This window comes from Onychostoma macrolepis, chromosome 23, assembly GCF_012432095.1.
Source record: "Onychostoma macrolepis isolate SWU-2019 chromosome 23, ASM1243209v1, whole genome shotgun sequence".
Classification (NCBI taxonomy): Eukaryota; Metazoa; Chordata; class Actinopteri; order Cypriniformes; family Cyprinidae; genus Onychostoma; species Onychostoma macrolepis.
In genome coordinates, this window is record NC_081177.1 from 25,373,414 (window position 1) to 25,396,985 (window position 23,572).

Consider the following 23,572-nt stretch of genomic DNA (forward strand, 5'->3'; position numbering starts at 1 on the left):
CTAGGCTGGGCCTAAACGTCTGAACCAAATCACAAAGAGGTGTCTGAGCAGACCGCCTGCTCAAAATGTGTCTGATGTCAAGGAATCAAAGTAATATCGACTGCTTATTTTAGGCTTTATCAGGTGACACATGCCCAGTAAGCAGACTATAATCAGTGTTGTAGTGAACACAAGTTTGTACAAGTCTGTATGCCATATCACTCTTGAGTTTTGGAAAATCTGTTTGGATTTTATTTTCTTCTTGTAGGGATTTAAAGGTGGAATTATGTGCATATATTCTTCACAAGCCTTAAAAATCCTCATGTGATCTCGTGAACTATGGGTGCTGATGCATTTACAAATTCAAAACTCACAGCACAATGTATATCATGAAGATATGGAAGCATTTTTGGCCACTTAAGAAAAAAAAAAGCGTGCTTTGGTAATAGTTTTGGTAAAAGAATGCTTTGGACATAGTCATAAATATGATATATAATTTCTTTTTATGTCATAATTATGACTTTATGAGATAAATCATAAACATGATATAAAAAGGTGAAATTATGTCAATTATGATAAGTGGAAGTTGGCGTAAATCAAATCTGATATAAAAAAAAATTGAATGTATGAGATAAAAACATGTATAAGTGACATAAGTCAGAATTGAGATAAAATTGTTCCCTACTTAATGTTATAATTATGCCATTTTTCTCAATTTCAACCTTTTATCTCATTGACTTTTTATCTCATAATTTGACTTTTTATCTTATAATTATGAGATATTTAGTATCTCATAATTTCACATTTATTTTCTGTCATAATTATGATTTACCAAAGCATGATTTTAATTTTAATTTTCTTTCTTTCTTTTCTGTGGTGGAAATGGTCTTCCATATAACGACACACTGGCAGCTATTTTTATTTGTTGCATCCCATTACAGTAAGGACTATTATATAAAGATAACACAGTTCAGTGTCAAAGGTCAAATATGGATAAAGTTGTGTTCGTGACCTAGTCAGCATCTCATGCAGACTAACATCACTTTAACGCCTGCTACTCTCTCCATCCTGAAGGTTTTTTCTCATTTTCCCTTAACAATCTGCTTCTTTTGTTGTTGTGCAATATTCAGTTCTTTCCTCACAATCCTATTCCCTTGGACCCCAAAGGCTAGTTGTTTGCAAAGCCCAAAATCAATGTGGCATCATCCTTTTGTATCAGATCACATAATTAGTCATAAACAGTACTTCACAGCGGACAGTCAATAGTCTATAGTCTGCTGTTTGTCTGTTTATCTCAAAATAAAGCCTGATATGGGCAAAACAGAGTGACATTAATGCATAGATATGAAATATTGTCTGAAGATCAGGGTCTGTACCCATCATACACTTCTTTGTGAAAGTACGACTGACCAATATTTGCAGACTGGCTCTGCCTTTCAGCAACTAGTGTTGATTCACAGACTGTAAATCGTAGCAAAAATCCAGGATAAATCACCTGGTTAACGTCCTCAAAAGACATGAGATATATAAAAATAGAGCACTTTAAGTACACTATGAAAATGCACTTTTTTTTTTTTCACCTGGACAAAGACATGAGATCCAGTTGCATAAACACTGCCAATATGTTAATATGCTTCTTAACTTCAGGTATATGTGAGGCATATGTTATGTATATTTGAAACGTCACCATGAAATGGTATTTGTAGTCCATTTTAATCTGCTGTATTTGTGAGTGAAATGGATATTTGTGACCCTGGACCACAAAACCAGTCTTAAGTCGCTGGGGTATATTTGTATAATAGCCAAAAATACATTGTATGGTCAAAATTATTGATTTTTCTTTTATGCCAAAAATCATTAGGATATTAAGTAAAGATCATGTTCCATGAAGATATTGTAAATTTCTTACCATAAATGTATCAAAACTTAATTTGTGATTAGTAATATGCATTGCTAAGAACTTCATTTGGACAACTTTAAAGGCGATTTTCTCAATATTTAGGATTTTTTGCACCCTCAGATTCCAGATTTTCAAATAGTTGTGTATCGGTCAAATATTGTCCGATCCTAACAAACCATACATTAATGGAAAAATTTACACTTAAGACTGGTTTTGTCATCCAGGGTCACATTTGGTAAGAAAAGAATACTGTTGAATATTCAGTTGGGCAAAACTTGCATACAACATACATCAGCAAATGGATGCATGTATGATTTCTAGTCAGGCAGCCAAGAATATCAAGAAGTTTTTATTAGCCATCCATTGATGTGTGGTTTGTTAGGATCGGACAGTATTTGGCCGAGATACAACTGTTTGAAAATCTGGAATCTGATGGTGCAAAAAATCCTAAATATTGAGAAAATCACCTTTAAAGTTGTTCAAATGAAGTTCTTAGCAATGCATATTACTAATCAAAAATTAAGTCTTTGGGGTCCAAAGGGGAGATGATTTTAGGGAAAAATGTTTGGCACAACAGCGTCTTTCTTCTCTTCACCTTCATTTTAAATATCATATCATATCCATTGTAAATGGTATCCCACATTTATTTGTTTGATTTGTTTTAATCCCTGTGTGTGTGTCTCCCTGTAGCTGACCGCTGTGTCGGATGCCAAACAGAAAGGAAAGTTGAGATGACAGCATGACTGTGGATGAAACATCACTTGTATTGTGTGTTTATATAGATCTATGTAAGTCTCCTCACACCTGCAGTCAACTCCTCCCATCCATCAGCAGGTTTTCACCTTAAACACACAAACACACGAGCCAAAGACAAACAAAAAGCGTCCCGTCCAGTTTAACACACTTAACAAAACCCTCTCCCTCTGAAAAACATCTTGCTTTTATCAGATTTCTGACGCATATTCAAGGACGAAGTTTTCAAACACTGGAAACACAGCAGTCACTGTATTCTCCCGCAATAACAAGAGCCAGTGTTGACGTTGCCTTTGCTTTGATTTCTTTGAGTTGTGTTTTATTTTTATTGTGAAGCGACAGTCTACACGCTCCTGTTTTGTCTGTGATTTTGTCGTCTAAACTGATGGTCTTTCATCTCACAAAGTGTAGATGCTTTTATTTTGTCTGATAACTTTGAAAATAAATTCAGTAAGTTAGAAACACTGATTCCAGTTCAGCAAAACACTGATTAGAGAGAACAGTCTTGTCTTTTGATGTCCAGTTAAGATCAATCCATCTGTAAGTTTGATTATTATTGTCAGTATTTTAAGTCAGGTGACCAACAGGCTTTAGTACAAATGTTTGTCAAGCTAAACAATATGGGCAAGACCATTCGAACATAAGAATTGTGAACTACGGTACGAGTTTCAATAGGAAAGGTTTGGCTTTTGAAGGTCACGGACAGAAACTCGGTGCCAGATTAGTGGGAGATACTCTGTGTTGTGACGTCTTATGGTACACTATTATGATAAGTTAATAAGTTTATGATGGCTTGAGAATGGTACGGTCCAGATCCTGGTACTTATAGTGACTCTTACACGTATACTGTGATTTCTTATACAAAATAATTGCATTAATGTGACACTACAAACAACGGCGAGTTGTTTTTATGTGTAGAGTTTTGTGTCTTTTCTTTAATGATTAAGTTGCAGAAAGCAGGGTATGTCTAAAAAATAAAAACGAAACGGATGAAAAGGTTTAAAAATTTAAATTTGCATAGTCATCTGTCATGGACGAACCTGTGCTTGTTTTGTGTAGATAATAATGCATAAATATGAGGTGTAGATGGGAAGTATTCCTGTATTCATTTAGCCCTAGTTTACAAGGATTTTAAGTCTGGTACTTTTTATTTAGATTTTTTTTTTTCTTCATTTTTAACACGGTATGTTAAAAATGGGTACAGTGCTAAATACAAGCAGATGCTAATGCTAGCACCTGTAACAGCCGCAGTGTTTGCACAACTAATCTCGTTAGCAAATACAACAGTGACAGTTTGGATCATATTCTTGGTTAAATGATTAAAATATAAACGATATCGAATTGTAAAGTAATCCTGGGTGGTCTGTTTTTTGATACTTGAATGATTCTGCTTTTATAGATATCTCTCTCTATATATGTATATGTATGTACTGTATGTATTTTTTTTTTTCTTTAACTTTTTGGCCATGTTTTTGTCATATCTAGAGAGGAACGTCTTTTTAAAGCTCAACATATCATGATGTAAGTGAGCATGAGACTGACAATGAAATCTCTGAGAGACTTTGCCACAGAATCAAAGAACGATTGTAAATAATCTTGGGCTTCCAGTCTTTTTTATGATTATTATTTTTCATAATTGTACATCCAATAAATGAAGAGATGGTATCCAGTGTCCTGTCGTTTTTTTATTCAATCCAAAACTTTGTGGTAAAAGAATATTACAAATAAATGTATATTATTATGTGATTTACAAAGTCTTCAGCTCATTTTGTTTAGTGTTAACATGAATGTGCTAAACAAAGCCTCTGTATTGAAGTGTTTCAAGCTTTTAGCAAATAATGGGTGAAACTCAATGATATTGAAGTTGCAAAAGTTTTATTCAAAAACATTTAGGAGCAGAAATTCCTTCGTTGTAGACCTGCAAGATGTTAAATGAACATTTGGACACAATATATTAATGTCCTGTTGACAAGTATTACAGAAGACACAGAAAAATCGTCACTCGACAGTTTCACACAACATAATTTAACATTTCCCAGACAACAACATGCAATATTTGTACAATATCAAAGAGTCAGTTTGAAATGCGGTGTTGCAAGCTGACAACAAAATAATTTTAAGAGTGATGACGTCTGATTTGTTCCTTGAATGCTGACAAATGCACCACAAAAATATACAATCAAATCATTTTTCTTTGGACAATGTCAGTGTTTGACAATTGACTTTACCTTTTGTTGTGCCTATGTTTTTGTGCTGAAAATGTCCTGCTTTTGTACTTTTTGTCAATGTGCGTTTTGGTTCTTGTTATATGGATTCATGTGCTTCTAAAATTGTGAACTCAACTCAATAAGTCAACAGTTAAGTAATGGCTTGTTCTTTTGCAAACTTTTTACATTTACCAGTAAAGAAAACCACACACATTGAGCCAAAACAACAGCAGCAAATTCTTAACCAATCACCAGGTTAACTTCCCCAGGTGAAAAACAAGTGCACTTGCATAATGTACTTAAAGTGCTCTATTTTTGCACAGTAATTTTGTACTTAATATACTAAAAATGATTCTTTAGTACTTCTTAAGACAAACTTAAGATCATCTAAATGTACTCAACTGTGCTATTTTGGAACGCCATGAATATGAACTAAAATGCACTTTTAACATACTATCTATCTCTGTATTATAAAAATGTATTTAGTTACCACTTGTAATACACTTGAACCATCTTTCGTACACTCAAGTGTACTACAAGTGGTGACTAAATACATTTTTATAATACAGAGATATAGAAGTGCATTTTGGTTCATATTCATGGCGTTTCAAAATAACACAGCTGAGTACACTTAGATGATCTTAAGTTTGTCTTAAAGAATCATTTTTTAGTATATTAAGTACAAAATTAGTGCGCAAAAATAGAGCACTTTAAGTACATTATGGAAGTGCATTTTTTTTTTATATTTTCATGAGATCTGGGGCCAGTTGCATAAACACTGCCAATATGTTAATATGCTTCTTAACTTCAGTTGTGACATTAAAAAGTTATGACTAGTCTTGAAAAAATATAGATGACTACTAGTCAGTTCAAACAATAGGCCCCTGAACTTTTTTTCTCTTTTTCTCTTATGAAAGGTTCTCAGATTGAAAAGTGTTTATGAAAGAAATGAATGTTTTAATCAGGTTTGGAAATGCTCAAGACCACCACTTCATTGTAACAGTCTGAGATTCAAGCATCAAAGCAGTATAGGAACAGAGAGATGCTCCCAGAGTTCATGTTAATTATGAAAAATTGACATTCATTTTCCATTAGCCTTTCTGTCTTGTACATTTTATATTCATCATCAACATTTCTTGATTAAACTGCAAGGCATCTTTGTCAGACAGTCGCAAATAATTGGTAAACTCTGTGATCTTTACTTTTTCCTTGTTAAAAGGTCTCAATTCACACCAATTATTAAACAGTGGTCACGGATAGCAAAGGGTTGTATACTTTCTTCCCATCTACAGAACGGGTCCCATGTGCCAGGAGCTCCTGAATGGTGATCCAGTTGTCCAGGATGCGTCGGCTACGTTTCTTCATACTCTTTTTCTGGCTCAGCTCAAGTATGGAAGCCTGTCCTTGAGGTCCGGAGTCTTGTTCCTTCTCTTTCTCCCGCAAGAAGTCCAGTCGGCTCTGCATCATGAACTCACGGCGTCGCCGCTGCTCGCGAGCTCTCAGCAGCTGCTGCTTACGCTCCTCCTTGCTCCAATAGCGTCCCATCTTCATTTCACTGACTGCATCATCGTCCGTGGTCATCCCACTGCGCTCCTCTCGAATCTTCATGGCACGAGCCTTCAGCAAACGATCTCTTACCGGGCGTTTGGCGACATAACGCGAGCCGTCGCTGCGGATCTTTACTTTCCACTCCATTCGAGGTGAAGATGGAGGCAGTGGAGGAGGTATAATCAAAGAAGTTGCAGGATCAGTTGTGGAGTCTCTAGTTAAGGTATTGGAGTGAGAAGGAACCTCTTCACTGGCGTCCCTAACTTCTGGACTGTCGTTTGTAGACATGTCCCTTAACTGCATGCAACTCTGGTAGCGTTGAGGCAGCGTGGTACTGCAGTGGCGACGGGACAGGTATGGACTGTTTTCTGCACTCCTTCCCCCTTTCACAATCCCGGTGGTGAGAGTCCCGTTTGCGTGGGACCCCCTTCGAGCTCCATCCAAGCCCTTTCTACTACTCCCGCCATTCCGGGATAGCGAGCGAAGCCTTGCTGGAGTAGAGCTTTTGTTGTCCGCTGTTTCTTCACTCTTTTTCTTGGCATCCGATGGTACGTTAAGATTCTTGTCCCTACTTGTGCTTGTTCTGTGACGGGGCGTCCGAGGTCGCATGGTTGCAGAGGCACTGGAGTCTCCGGCCGCAGACGGCGAAGGGTATCGCTCACTTGCCAAAGGCGTGCTTCTGCAACTTTCCCCGCCGGTATTATAAGCGCTTGTGCTCTCTTTATCAGAGCGTTCCCTTTCTGGGATCTCGTTGATATCTGATAGATCATGGTGGATTGCCTCTGCACCTCCACACCTTGCCTTTGCTCCTTTTTCTTCGTCGTCCTCTTCGTCAGCTGGCCAGACCTTTAGGCAGCGTTGGCGCAACTGCTGCATCTTCTGAGCCCGCAAAACATTGCGCCACTTAAACTCCAGGTGACGTATTTCCTCATCGAGAAGGGCAATCTCGTGCTGCATCAGGCTCTCGTTACAATTCATGTCTACAGGAACACCTGCTCCTGCAATATCACCACCTCCACCATGGTTCCTTCCATCCAAAAGAAAAAGTGCATTTCCGTTCTTCTCGTAAAGGCAGCGAATCTCCAGTAGCTCTCGGTAGCGTTCATATTCCTCTTCAGTTAACCCTGGCATCAGCGCTCTGCTCGTTGCCGAGCCCAGTGATTCAGGAGCCCCGTGATCCGCCGCTCCCACGCCATCTGGCCCCAGCAGCGAGTCGTTGCTGTAGTGAAATTCCCATCCGTGCTGAGCAGCGCGAAACTTGCGCAAACTGCCGGGGGTATTGGTGGCATTGGTCGTGCATGCGCTGGTGGCATCATCAGCCAGCTCGGAGGACTCTTCACAGCGTGTACTTTCATCGGTGCGACCCACCCCGCTGTCCAGCTCCTGGCTGTTATTGAGCGCAGTGTGCCATAAGTTGGGCCGACCAGCTCGGATCCCATTGATGTCACTCAGCACAGAGCTGGTTTTCCTTCGGTGCTGAGGACTGGGTGAGTTCGAGACATTTTCTAAGTCCTCTAGATCCAGGCCCACGCCCAACTCCAAATCCAGATCATCAGCCTCATTCTGCCAAGAATGCATGTTTGGAATATTACAAAATAGGTAAAGAGAGAGAGAGAGAGAGAGAGAGAGAAAGGAAAATATTAAAATCATGCTAAGAATTGTGTGCAGACAAATGTGACCCTGGACCACAAAACCAGTCATTAGGGTTTTTTGAAACAGATTTATTATTTGAAACTGAATAAATAATCTTTCCATTGATGTATGGTTTGTTAGGATAGGCCAATATTTGGCTGAGATACAACTATTTGAAAATCTGGAATCTGAGGGTGCAAAAAAAAAACCTAAATATTCAGAAAAACGCCTTTAAAGTTGTCCAAATGCATATTACTAATCAAAAATTAAGTTTTGATATTTACAGTAGGAAATTTACAAAATATCTTCATGGAACATGATGTTTACTTAATATACTAATGATTTTTGGCATAAAAGGAAAATCTAATATTTTGACCCATACAGTGTATTGTTGGCTATTGCTACAAATATACCTCAGCGACTTAAGACTAGTTTTGTGGTCCAGAGTCACAAATGTGTAATGAAAAAACAACATTCTGGTTCACAACAATGCACATTTTGCATGACTCTTTTGTCTGACACACCCATTTCAGGTCTCAGTCTCAGAGCTGGGTAGATTACTTAGTAAAGTAAGCCATTGCATTACACATTTTAGGTAATATAATCAGTCTACTTGTAGACTACTTTTGATCTAACTCATTTATCACAATGATTTAAATAGGATAATCTTGTACCATACTGATAATAAAATACAAAAAGAAAATATTCCATTCATTGTTATTAAGTGCATTATACATTACATTAAGATTTTCTAAACTGAGGTTCGTAGAACTGCAGGGGGTTCGTGAGCTTAATGAAAAGCTAATAATTAATTAAATCATAAAAATGTCAAATTAATTTTTAAAATAACAAAATACACTTACTAAAAAATGAAATAATTTATTTGTTTACCTGCATGTCATGTGACCATTAACCAATGTCAGAGAACCCTGAACAATGTAATGCTTAATTATTAAAATATTTATTTTAACATTGCAGTGGTACTTCAAGTAAATATATTAGGTGAAAGAGGTTCAGATGACAAAAAAGTAAGAAATAACGTGAATTTGTGCACCTGAAAGACAAGATACAAACAAAGACTTAGTGGGTTAATTAACCATGTATTACTGAGTGATAATTCAAATAAAAATGTGTGTGTTCATCAATTAGTTGATGCAATATTGAAACACTTCTTAAAGCTGAAATGATTTTTGTAATTGCAGTGGTCAAATGCTGTGTAGCCACCTGACGAGTGACTGGTCTTTGTGTGAACGTCCACAAAACTCAAAGACTTTCTGAACACATAAGCGGTAAGCTATTTTAGAAAGGAACATTTAAAGAAAAATTATGGAGAATCAATAAATTATGAATAATTTATTGCTATCATGTAATCAATAAAAAGTAACTGTAGTCTGATTACAAGTATTTTAAAATGTAATTTAATGTAATTATAAGTACTTAATTTTTGGAATCTGATTACGTAATCCAGATTACATGTAATCAGTTACTACCCAGCTCTCCGAGTCTCTACTATTGAGCTGATGATCTCAATCAGGTGAGTTTTTCTAATGAGACATGTAAAATGTGTACTATTTGCACTAATGTGTTCTCTCATGTACATGGCTGGGATCCACTAGTCCAGAGATGTCAGATTCAGTTCCTGGAGGGCGACTGTCCTGCGGAGTTTAGCATCAACACTAATTAAACACACCTAAACAAGCTAAAAAAAAAAGCTAAACTCTGCAGGACAGTCGCCCTCCAGGACCGTATGTGCACTAGTCTAAAGCAGCAAACACATCAAAACATCCCTGTTTGAGCAGCAGAGGGCAGTGTTTATCTGAGTAAGCCCAAGTCTGGATACTGTAAATGATCGTAGGGTCTTTTCCCATCTGTTGTAGGAGACATTTAAACGTGAGAGGTTTCTCAAATGAGCCACCTGTGCTGGGGAATATATTGGCCCAAGGGCTCACACACCATCTGGAGCGCACATATAGCACACAACACACACACTTGTGTGCTACTGACCCCAAATCCTAAAAACTGTGGAATCTGTAGAATATTCTCATCTCTGATTTTAATCATTTTCCACTAACTGTTCTCTGATTTTTACTTTATAACAAATTCATAATGACAGTATGTTGGATTTTAAGCAGTAATTGTATTTTAGGACTGGGCCCAAATGAGTTTTATTCAACCAGTTGTGTATATGAAGCCTTTTCATCGACATAACCTATAGACTTGTCTTTGTGGGTTCCAGATCAGCATCTTTCTATACTTAATATATCAGGACTATTATAATAAGATGTATTTTTTTATATCTTGATGACTTTGTTTTCCTTGCACAGCTTTGTCTCAAATAGCATCATGCTAAATGAACTTCATAAACATGCCTCAGACTTCAAATGTTGAATTGGTCTATTTGTATTCATGAACTGGGTCATTCCTCCGGGGTTTGCATTATGTTTTATTTAAATATTTACCAGCGGGATACAGACTGTTGCTATGGCTTCCACATGGGCTAAAGATGATAAATCTAGTTGTTAAAGCATGTTGACAGACAATGCGGTTTGGGACCAATCAATGAAGAAACTCGCACGCAGTGTGAGTCACACATTGTTCATCATTCGTGTGTTAATTTAAACAAACTTGTTTGTTGATTTTGATTCTCTTTCTCTGCTCTGTTGTAGCTTTGTCATCTCATTTATTTACCTTGTCAAAATGAGCCGTTTTCAATCATGAACACTGCATGAAACACTATATATCCCACAATGCAATGCACTCAAGTTGACCTTCAATTTCATTGCGATGAATTAAACTGTTTCTGCAGTAATTGATATGCCAATTTTAAGGTATTTTATACAAAATTGCGATTAAAAATGGAAAATAATTTCCAGTTTGATAAATGGATGTCACGTAGTTAACCTGAAACGTAATGTGGTCATGTGATAATATAGCATGCTACAGTTTAAATTGTTTATTGTATAATGATTAGTGCCGTCAAACGATTAATCGCATATAAAATAAAAGTTTTTTACATAATGTGTGTATACTGTATATTTATTACGTGTATATAAACACACACACATACAGTATATATTTTGAAAACATTTCCATGTATATATTTATATTCATATAATTGATATTATACATAAATATTTGAAATGTATAAACTTAACATATTTTTCTTAAATATATACATGCATGTGTGTGCATTTATATATGCATAATAAATATACACAGTACACACACACATATATATTATGTAAACAAAAACTTTTATTTTGGATGCGATTAATCGCTTGACAGCACTAAATTAATAATGCCTACTCTTATTTATTTGTTATATAGTGTAATATACAGTGTTCAGTAAGTAGCAGCTACTATTCCATTCCGAACACAGCCGAAGTCTCAGGCTGCCATGGAAATCTGTCGAAGGAAATTAAATGGACATGGTGACTCACTGTTGGAGGTGGTGTATTATGGGATGTCGTAAGTGTGTTTCTCTCTCAAGCGTAACCTTGAGTAGAACAAAAGACTGCCGAACCGACCCTGTGTGTCCTTGTTTCTCCTTGTTTTTTTTCTGCCATTCTCCTCTCCATTTATTTCCTCGTCGGGGTTTCTGTCCTACTCTGACCTTTCCTGTCTGCTTTCATTTGTAAACAGAACAGAATGAAGCCATGTGTCCACCTGTACACTAAAACACATTTGTCTGTTACTGCTTGAATAAGCAGACCGTAATACACTTCACATACTGTCAGAATATCACATTTGTTGCCGTTAATGGCTTCAGTAATACTTTGTCATTCAACAAACCACAGTTTTTTTTTTTTTTTCTGGCAGTGGCACTGTGCCATACTAAATCCACAGCAAAAGAAATTATATTTACTCGAGTTATGAGTTCACGCTTTGAATTGAATGCAGTGAGATAAAGGCTGGGTGCCTCAAAACGATTCAAAGACAATAAATTGACAACATGTCTTTCAATTACACTCCCCCTGCTGCAATAAGAGAATTCTGTAGGAAACACTGCCAAAGCGATTAACTTAATTGAATCAAGTGATCATATCTGACTGCAAATATAGGCCTACAGTATTTATTATGGTTATTCCAATAACTTCAAGGTGAGTCTCACCTCAATATCTGGTCGTGCCAGTAGCAGAGAGATGTTGGTGCTGTCCTCTCTGGTCAGGATGGCCACAGCTTCCTCTCTGTTCTGCACATCCATCCCATTGATCTGAGCACAGATACACATCAGCATCATTTCATGTCACATGTGTGACCCTGGAGCACAAAACCAGTCTTAAAGGGATACTCCATCCCAAAATTGGTCATTAATCACTTACCCCCATGTCGTTCCCGTAAAAGCTTCGTTCATCTTCGGAACACAATTTAAGATATTTTGGATGAAAACCGGGAGGCTTGTGACTGTCCCATTGACTGCCAAATAAATTACACTGTCAAGGCACAGAAAAGTATAAAAAACATCGTAAAATAGTCCATCTGCCATCAGTGGTTCAATCTGAACTTCATGAAGCAACGAGAATACTTTTTGTACACAAAGAAAATAAAAATAACGACATTTATTCAACAATTCGTCTCCTTTGTGTCAGCGTAGCGCCATTTTGGAGAGCGTCCGATGGACGCAAAGTGCGTACGCTATTCTCTGTCATCAGTAAGACATGGATACGCTGTTTCCGTTCAAATCAAAGCGTAAATAAACGTACAATACATATCCATGCGTTACTGTTGACAGAGAATAGCGTACGCACTTTGCGTCCATCAGACGCTCTCCAAAATGGCGCTACGCTGACACAAAGGAGACGAATTGTTGAATAAATGTCGTTATTTTTATTTTCTTTGTGTACAAAAAGTATTCTCGTTGCTTCATGAAGTTCAGATTGAACCACTGATGGCAGATGGACTATTTTGACGATGTTTTTTATACTTTTCTGTGCCCTGACAGTGTTAATTGTTTCGCAGTCAATGGGACAGTCACAAGCCTCCCAGTTTTCATCCAAAATATCTTAAATTGTCTTCCGAAGATGAACGAAGCTTTTACAGGTTTGGAACGACACGGGGGGTAAGTGATTAATGACAACATTTTCATTTTGGGGTGGAGTAACCCTTTAAATCGCTGGGGTATATTTGTAGCAATAGCCAACAATACGTTGTTTGGGTCAAAATTATTCATTTTTCTTTTATGCCAAAAATCATTAGGATATTAAGTAAAGATCATATTCTATGAAGACATTTTGTAAATTTCCTACTGTAAATATATCAAAACTTAGTTTTTGATTAGTAATATGCATTGCTAAGGACTTCATTTGGACAACTTTAAAGGAGATTTTCTCAATATTTAGATTTTTTTTTTTTGCACCCTCAGATTACAGATTTTCAAATAGTTGTATCTCGACCAAATATTGTCCGATCCTAACAAACCATACATCAACGGAAAGCTTATTTATTCAGCTTTCAGGTAATGTATTAACCTCAATTTAAAAAAACTGACCCTTATGACTGGTTTTGTGGTCCAGGGTCACATATAAAGTTTATATAGCTAACCCTTGCAGTATCTGTGAGATGCCTAGCATTTTTAATAAGAGATCATAAAATTGTTTTATTTAGTTTCCTAAAGAAGCTGCTAAATGTAATCTACTCATAATCACAAAAAGCTGCAAACAGTTGATGCCTGAAGATGTTATTTAGAATCGTATGCAAACACAAGAACAGGATAATTTGTTATTTCAGTTTTTAAATATATGTTATGTCAAATATGTTCCTCAGGGCAGTACTAAATCATTATTAACTTAAAGGTTATGATCCCTCTTATTTTAAAGACAATGATAAACATCTCAAGGAATTTGGAAGGGGTTTTTATAAGCAGAGAATTAAAGTGCATCTTTTCCCCAAAAGATCAACATCTACTAGCTCACTATTAAAAAAAATGTTGTTCAAGCCTCTAACCTTAAACTCAACTTAATTTGTGTTATTTAAGGTTAAAGTTATTAAAGTTACCTGCAGTATTCTGTCTCCCTCACGGATTCGGCCATCTTTAGCAGCAATGCTATTAGGGTTGACCTGCAACGACAAGACACAGAATATTTGACTTTCTCAGACAAATTTAAGGAATGTTCTAGTTAAATACAAATTAAACTCAAAGCTGCTCATTACCAAATAATTAAAACTACGCAACTTTAGGTCCTCTAGCAGATGAAGCACAAAATTGCAGGTTACTTGCGGATAAACCCTGGATGAATCTGATGGCCTGTTGATGTATCTGTCATATATTACAGTACACTGTAAAAAAAAAATCTACGGTTTACGGTATAAAAAAATTACGGTAAAAAAACGGCAGCTGTGATAATATGGTAACAACATTTTAGGTTTTACATTTACAGTTAAATACCGTAATTTCATTAACTGATATAATGTTAATATACCAACCTATTGATGTACTGAAATCTGTTTTGTACCTTTGTAATGCACTGATAACCACCAAATGCAGGTGATGATGAGAAAGTCACATGATGAACCAAAGCCTATCAAAAGCAGCTTTTAAATAATAACATATATAGAAGGTGCACAGTGTCATTCACACAAACACTAAACACCATCATGGTGAGACTCATTAAACTGAAATATGCAATAAACATTAATTTAACAACATTAGATGTAACATACCACCCTAATAAACATAACCGATAAGAAAAAACTAAGAAGAAACACAGTTATTTCAAAGAAAAAACATCAAATTCAAACAAAATTTGAAATGCAACACAGGGAACGTCAGTTTAAATTTTTTCCCTGTAAATTTTACAGGAACTTACCGTTAACATTTAACAGGTTTTTACTGTAGCATTTTCACAGTTTTATACCATTAAAATCACGATCATTTTTTACAGTGTACAGTACGAACGTCAGTAACTGTATGTCACAAACGCTATGACAAAAGTGATAATAAAAAAAATTAACTGATAGAAAAAAAAAAAGGCGAATATCCGAAAAATATATCCATTATGAGCACACTGTAAAAAAATCAACAGTTGAGAAAACTTAAAAGTTTAAGGCAATCAGCTTCAGGAGATTTTTGAGCTCTCTCAAATCTTAACTTTTACGTTACATCCAAAATTGATAATATACAGTTTTTAGCTAAATAACATGCTGTATATGCATTGCAATTGTCACGCTCTAGTGGAATTATCTTGTGTTTACACTGATTCTTGAGAGATAACATAGTGTTTTGGATTTAATATGACATTTGATTTAAATGGCTGATTTATCTAACGCTGAAACATAAGGGCGAGGGTTCACAGTCCTCCCTCTGCCTTCATTCATAATTCATCGGTCAGCAGATTCCCATTATTCCCCATTTCTCACCTCACCCACGTAGATACCCAGATCCTCTTCATCATCAGTGCGATAACACACCGTTAAACCCAGTTTATCTTGCTGACAAGATTTATACAGTTCCACCTCCTGAAGAAAAACAGATAGTGAGAGAATTAAACAAACAGAGATAAGGTGCTTCTCCAGCAGTATTTCAGTCTAAAACAAACTTAAAGTAGAGGAAGTTTAAAGAGACGGTGCGGACCTCATACTCCAGGTCATCTTGTCTGTCCACCTCATGCTGACTAATGTCAAAGTAGTCCGTTGGGTCGTAGTACACATGGTCAATAGGAGGGCTGAGGAGAAGCACAATGTCAAAGAGCAAAATATATAATTAACCATAGAGTGACATACAGAAATGAAAGTTTTAGTGTTTGTAAGTGTAACACGTTATTAATGCATACAATTGTTGATATGTAGAATCTTCACCATAATGACAATTAATTGTTTTTTCTATTTCTGCAATGCATTTAAACTTTAACACCATAATGACAATTAATGCATTTTTTTTTTTCTCAAAAATGTAACATTGTGATTTTTGTGTAAATACATTTGTGTGTTTTTGCTGTAAAGGAGAGTGGGGTAAGACACTTTTTTACTCCTATAAAAAAAACTAAAGTACTCCCATATAATCTAATATATAATGTATGGTCACATGACTAAAAAAAAATATGTGCAAGACATTTTTTTTTTTTTTCCAGCATAAGAACAGCCCTCACAAAAAGTATTTTCTGTAAAAGGTACACTAACAACATTCAAAGGTTTGGAGTCAGTAAGAATTATTTTTCTTTTCTTTCTTTGTCTTTATTTCTGAAATAAATTATTGCTTTTCTTCAGCAGGGATGCATTAAATTGATCAAAAGTGAAATCCTGACAAAAAGAACACTGTTTACACAAAAATATTTGGCAGCACAGCTGTTTTCAACATTGATCACAATCAGAAATGTTTCATGAGCAGCAAATCAGCATCTTAGAATGATTTCTGAAGGATCATGTGACACTGAAGACTGGAGTAATGATGCTGAAAATTCAGCTTTGAACACAGGAATAAATTACATTTTACAGGATAGTCAAACAGAAAACAGTTCTTTTAAATTGCAATAATATTTCACAATTATTATTATTGTTTTTGATAAATGAAAAATGCTTCATGAGCATAAGAGACATCTTTAAAAAATAAGGAAAAAAACCAGCTGAACAGGAGTCTAATTAGGTATTTTTGTATTGTATGCATCATGTACAAAACACATAATAAATAGCATTGTTCCCTAACAGTGACAACCGACATCTGTTCTCAAACCCACACTTACAGCTGGCTGAAGAGGTATGGCTCTGGCATGGGCGGCAGCGGAGGGGAAGGAGGTGACGCTGGTCTGTTGTGATGGACGGGTCTGCCTAATGTCACCATGTGCTGGAAGCTAATATCTGTCTGCGTCCCGCTGTCCACGCAGTCAGTCGTTACCATCGTCCCTCCAGCAGCTCCAGGCACACCTGCTTTCCTCCTCGGACCCCACCTCATGTTCCTCCGGCAGCGCAGCGCATGCAGGCTCTGCTCCTGAGAGAGCCGAGTCAGGTCTCCACTGTTCACCTGGACAAACACATACATGCTGAGAACATTGCCACTTAAAGAGGTCATATTATCCATTTTCCTTGATATTTTGAAATGAAAGAGCTTGACGTATTTTTACATAACAAAAATCACATTTTTGAAACTAAGCTGAAAAAACGTGGTTAACATATGAATGCCCACATTTACACATTAGCAAGACCTGTTTAGTGTTCAGCAGCAAGATAAGCTGATTTTAATAGATATAAGGTGCATGTAAGGCAACAATAAGGACCTGTTAAAAGGTCAGAGAGAATCTAAAACAATTTATAAAATAATGAATTCTAATTAAACAATTGTAGTTGCGACCAGTGTTATTATATAATTATTTATATACTATTATAGTTTTTAGCAATATTTTGAATTTATATTAGCAAGTTTTAGATAATTTAGTTATGTGCTTTTATCATTTTTATTTTTTTTTATTTTCATTTGAGCAATTTTAGGACTTCAGCGTAAACTTATTTCAGTTACAAATGCAACATTTCTAATTTGTTTGTTTTTTAAGTTTGCGTTGTTTTGTTTAATATTTATTATTTTCCCTAATTTTAGCTTTATTTAAATTTTCAAAACAATTTTTGATAGATTTTGTTTTAGTTTACAGTAACAACACTGGTTGTGACTCTTTTTGGAGCAGGAAACACTACACTTAATAGGAAAAAAGTTAAGAATGTACAGATAATAACTGTAACACATGAATCAAGTAAGAGTGATATCTATACTTAAAGAGATCTTTTAAGAAAGAAGTCTAAATGTGAAAAAATGCATAGACTGAATGTTTGTTAATATAATGAGACACATTTGTTTGACTAACAGGAGCAGCTGTTGCATGCTCATCAATGTACATAACAAAATAAATTTGATAAACACACCAATGTAACAGATGGGGTTAGTTAAAGGGATAGTTCACCTAAAATTAAAACTTGTCATTTATTCATTCTCATTTTCCAAACCCCAACGTCTTTCTTTCTTCTATGGAACACAAAAGCAGATATTTTGAAGAATGTTTTAACTGTCCATGCAATGCAAGTCAATGAAAAAAAAAAAAAAATCTAATTTGTGTTCCACAGAAGAAAGAAATTCATTAGGGTTTGGAACATGAGGGTGAATAAATGATGAGAGAATTTTCATTTTGGGGCAATCTATCCCTTTAAAATGAGCACTTATCACAACATAACATCTAAACATGTCTACAACAGTCACTAGCAACGAACACACACCAATTACACAACACTCAGACAAAAACATTAAACCTTTATTCCAACCTCCCCATTAAAAGAGCACAGCATGCCGTTTATCTGCCCCCTCTGTGGGAGAAAGAGAAGGAAGAATTAAGATGAAGGAGAAAAAAAGCATATCCAAGTAGAAAGTCCTGGTTCATTTAGTGCTGAGGAGACAGTCGAGAAACTGCAACGAGGGAAACTACAAACAACTCAGCAGAATAAATTCTCATGGTGATAAATGACCACAATACTCAATATCTGCAGAGAAAACGGTTTTAAAGTGTGTGTTTAAGGGTTTCATATAAGAGATATCTTAGATGTACTGTATTTATATTTATTTAACACATGTAATTGCAGCTATTTTCATGCAAGTACATTTCTCATCTACCTTTGTGATGAAGTGCAATTAATTGTGTTAAATGTGCACTTGTACTTCAGATCTTAAAAGAACATTTCTAAAAACCTCTATTTGCAGATAATTAGTGCTATCAAACGATTAATCACATTCAAAATAAGTTTTTGCTTACATAATATATGTGAGTGTAGTGTGTATATATACACATGCATGTATATATTTTGAAAACATTTACATGTATTTATTTATATTCATATAATTTGTATATATATATATTTAATATATAAACGTATCATATTTTTCTTAAATATATACATGCGTTTATATATACATAATAAATATACACAGTACACACATATATATTATGTAAGCAAAAACTTATTTTGAATGCGATTAATTGCGATTAATCGTTTGACAGCACTGCCGATAATGTAATTTAATTAATTAATAAATAGCCACTTAAGTGAACTTAAATAACTTTCACTTGTATGACTGTTTTTTAAACACAATTTTGTAATAATGTTAAATTATAAATTTCACTTTAAAGTTTAAATCTTTTAGTAATCTTTAAAAACACTTATTTTGATGTTAACTTACACATTAAAGCACATGTAATAATTTTAACTATAGTGTGTTATTAGATATTGCATTTAAATGCAATATATTTTAAATGTACTAAATTGCAACTTCATTACAAATGTGTAATTACAAATGTATTTAAATACATGAAACAAAATGACAAATAATGATGTACATAAATTGCATATAAAGATACACTCAAGTCTTAAATTAACTAATTGCATTAAATAAAAATGTAAACTATTTTGACATTTTCATTTCATTACAATCACCACGCAATTAAGTCTCTGAAAACACTGCATTCAGTTCACATGCAAGTATATTATTTTAAAGTATATTATTGACGTTATAAGTATTTTTAAGGGCACTACTTTTCACAAGAGTATACCTGGATGAGAAAAGACACTTAAATGTTTGCTAGTCTTAAATTTCAGCATCTCACAGTTGTGAGTTTGTGAAGTGATTACACCGAGCCTATTGCAGATCATCTTTGACCTCTGACCTCTCTGACCTTTCCCAGAGGCTTACGAAGCACTAGCGTCTGCATGAATGTGATCCCTTCTAAGTTATTCCTCTGTGTTTGTGTGGAGGTATGGATGAGACTGGTAATCCCTGCAGCGAGAGAGATTGGTAATTAGGGATTAGTGTGATAATATTCAGCAGGATTCTGATGGAAACAGCGTGAGTTTCTGGCTCAGGTCAGAGTGGGCGGCTTCATCAAAGAACACAGAGCTGCTGCAACAGCCAGAAAACCCAGAGCAAAGACACTTTTCCTCCCTCGCTTTCCTCCTCCAGTGACTCCGATTTAAATTCTGCTGCTCTAAATACCCGTCAAGTAGTAAAATTAGTATGGATGAAGTTATTCCTCAGACGCACACACTGCATGTTTCTGAAATTGTAATGGATATGCATTAATAGGCCAGACAGAACCTGTGCACTTTTTTAAAAGGAAGTTGCCTCCATTTGTGCCCTGCAGGCTTTGCATAACCAAACACCCCCAAGCCTATCATTACAAATCTGTTAGCTCTTTCACATATAGGGTAACTGACAGATATTTAGTATAGTAATTTGTCATAATTTATTACAAACCTGTACAAGTTTCTTTCTTCTTTTTAACACAAAAGATGATATTTTGAAGAATGTTGGTAACCACGCTGTAAAAAAAAAAAAAAAAAGCTGAGCCAACTTAACATTTTGCAGATTTTTGAGTTTTCTCAACTTGTCGTTTTAAGTTTATACAACAAAAATTTGAGAATCTCCCACAAAAATAAGTTGAGCAAACTCAAAAATCTGCTGAAGCTGGTTGCCTTAAAAAGTTTAAGTTGGCTTTTTAAAATGTAACATTTTTAGTTACCAACATTCTTCAAAATATCTTCTATCTTAAAATTGTTCAACAAAAGGAAAAAAAACAAAAAACACCTCATTCATGTTTGAAATAACTTGAGTAAGTAAAGCAGGTAAATAATGACACAATTTTCATTTTTGAGTGAACCATCTCTTCAATAAATACATTTTTCTTGTTTAAGACTTTCTTTAGATTACACAAGTAAAGTGATTTGCGAATGGCTTTTCACGTTGACTTTACTGTAGAAAGAACCGCAGATTTCCATAGAATTCAGACATTATTGTATTGGCACAGACTCAAAGTGGGACATTCGCTGACAATGACCTTGTCTGCCGTCTAGAGATTTCTTTACAAACCAGTCTGTCCCTCCAAAATCCATTTCAACACAATATTGCGGCGGCTCTGTTGTGCCCAAATTTGCCACACTGGGTTTGAGGATTCATCGTCCCTCAGTTTTTAATAGTCTTGCTTTAAAGGCCACTTTTCTCTGCTGTCATATCATTTCCAAGGATACGACCGTCAGGGGCACTGGCTTTCATAAACGCAATCATGCACACAGCTTAACACGTCTTCCCTAGTCAGAGCTATAAACACACACACATACTTGGAGCGTAGTTCGGACGGACGGTTTAATTAACAGTAAGCGATGATTTATTACATAGGAGATGTCCTCATCTCCAGCAAGGAGGCATAACCACGTCCCCAGACGCTAATTCAGATGGGCGTAATGCGGACTACATCTCGAGCCGCACGTCCGCTCCTGTGGCTGCAGGGTTATGCGTCCAGAGACAGATAAATGATTGCAGAGGAACAGAGCTAAGGTATGGAGTGAAGACACAAAGACAGCGACTGGTCTTCAGTTTTCCTTATGAAGCTGCAGTACAGAACAGAAGGGGGATGGAAGGGGAAGTTCAAAGAAGGTGGCAGACAGAGAGAGAGACAAAACAGGGGGAAGGGAATGAGAGCATGATGAGGGACTATCTCAGCCTCTGCTGCATGCATGAGCAGCATTTTAACCACGACTGGCTCTACAGGGGGTCTCGGGGGTCAAATTGATTATTAAATACAACCTATGGGTATAATTAAACTGTCATTTATTTATTTGTATTATTATAATTGACTATCATCATTTATATCTTGTATATCAAAGCATTAGTATTTTATATTAAATGATTTCATTCATAAATACATTTGTTGGTTGTCGATAATATTGATTCCTCTTTTATTTGTTTCCCTGCAACTTTAATGAGGGGGAAAGATGCTGCTGTTACTTTATTATTGCTGTTATTTTAATAAAGATGTTTGAATTATATGCCATGCCAAACAGGGACTTACTATTAAATTCATATTCATCATACCTCTCTTATGGTGTCTCTAAATCAATTTTGTCGTCTCTCATACTCTCAAGCAGTATTTGTTTTGTGTGATTTTGATGTTTTTGGACACTTAACTGCATGTTATTTACAAATAAATTAAAATGGTTTACGTGATTATGACCCACTTAAGTAGGACTTAAGTACATATGATTTTATAATTATGTATATTGTCTTTGAAATATTCTTGTACTGTGCTGAAAAGCATTTATGGTAAACTAAAAATACACTTCAATGTAATTTCTGTTGAAACGTCTATGTGATGTATTTAGATATATTTGTAATTACACATTTGTAATGACGATGTAATTGAGTATATGTCAACTTTAAATGTAATATTTTAAAACTATAATCAAGTACTCTAATGTGCTTTAGTATGTTAGTTAACATTAAAATGAGTGTACTTCTTTAGAGCATGACAACAGATTATTAAAACATGATGATTTAAAATGTAGTTTAAATTAAAACTTTTAATTTGACATTACTACAAAGTGCTGTTTATTAAAAAAAATGTGGTCATGAAAGCATACTCTTAAGTTCACTTAAGTGATCGTTTCATTAACATTTCAGTAATATTATATTATCTGTATACAGTTTTTTCTTTAAATATACTTTTATGATTAGAAGTATAATTGCACATTTAAGTGCACTTATTTTTCAAATGGGAAAATACACAGAACACACAAATATCATATGAAATAGTAGTGAAAATTTAGAATTTTGTGAATTATGTTCAGAATCAGCATTTTTATTGCTTTGTCTGCCATCTTGGATTTTCGTTGCAGTGTCTGGGATTAACTTCTCCACAGTGAATATATACAGTGCTTATTGTTTGGCCAAAACAAAGTATAATTATGCTGCTTATAAAACAGCCTTTGCACCAGAAGCCAATGCTACCTATTGAGGCAGCTCACGGTGCTTAAGAACAGAGTGAAATAGCGGGGAGACTGAGGCTGAAGCAGTTAATGGGATGAGTAATAATGGTGAGATGGCTGGTTTGCCTCTTATCTTGTTCCATCCTGCTCTCGGATGGGTTTTAGAAATAGTCTCTATAGAAACAGTGTCTCCAGGAGCACAGCGGTACAAGGAGACAGATTTGTAGGAATATATAAAACCGTGGTTGTCTTGAATGTGTAGTGTCATTTTCATGCAGATATTGGCTGCACCCTTCAGAGCGATCTACACCGTTACCTGCAGAAAACAATCAAATGAATCTTTGCGCTTCTGCCTTTGCCACACACACAGTACATCCCTATTCTACACCAACTAACACTCTACTTGGTTTTGTGGCCAATGAAGGTCCAGCTATAATGCGCATGCAAACTGGAATCAGTAAAACTTTCCTTCAGTAATATCCATAAATGATCAAATTCTTATCATGAGTTCAAATTTAAATAAAATGTACATTCAAATGGTAATTAATCTACACTGAACTGAAAGCAAAACCCCAAAAATGCAGCCATAAACTGTTTAAATCATCTAAATTCAGGCAGATTTACTGAAAAGAGTGTGTTTGTGTAACTAATGCTTCAGAGGTCCCATATTTCAAAACACCCTTAATACATAGGCATATAGTGCATTTTCGAAGTATCTTCTGCAAAATATCAGAACCAGTTAATATGGGCAACAAAATTAATGTGTGTCGCTTAAATGCTCCAAATGTGAAATCTGAGAAACTTTTGGTTTTTTAAAGTTGAAAGGTGTAAC

General features: G+C 35.5%; 1 protein-coding gene across 5 annotated transcripts in view; it reads right to left on the reverse strand.

Moving 5' to 3' along the window:
- Positions 1-5,512: 5,512 nt before the first annotated feature.
- The window catches only part of LOC131531588 (PDZ domain-containing protein 4), a 66,060-nt gene continuing 48,000 nt past the window's right edge, over positions 5,513-23,572 (reverse strand). For 2 of the 5 annotated variants that reach the window (XM_058762439.1, XM_058762442.1), the window contains 7 exons: positions 18,256-18,297; positions 16,695-16,972; positions 15,590-15,680; positions 15,376-15,474; positions 14,014-14,076; positions 12,131-12,232; positions 5,513-7,950 (listed from right to left, as the gene is read on the reverse strand). In XM_058762439.1, coding sequence (XP_058618422.1) covers positions 6,079-7,950; positions 12,131-12,232; positions 14,014-14,076; positions 15,376-15,474; positions 15,590-15,680; positions 16,695-16,972; positions 18,256-18,297 — 2,547 coding nt within the window. In that variant the 3' untranslated portion in view covers positions 5,513-6,078. Of the gene's footprint in view, positions 7,951-12,130; positions 12,233-14,013; positions 14,077-15,375; positions 15,475-15,589; positions 15,681-16,694; positions 16,973-18,243; positions 18,298-23,572 lie in introns of all 5 variants that reach the window. The other 3 variants (XM_058762443.1, XM_058762441.1, XM_058762438.1) reach the window with 2 other exon arrangements.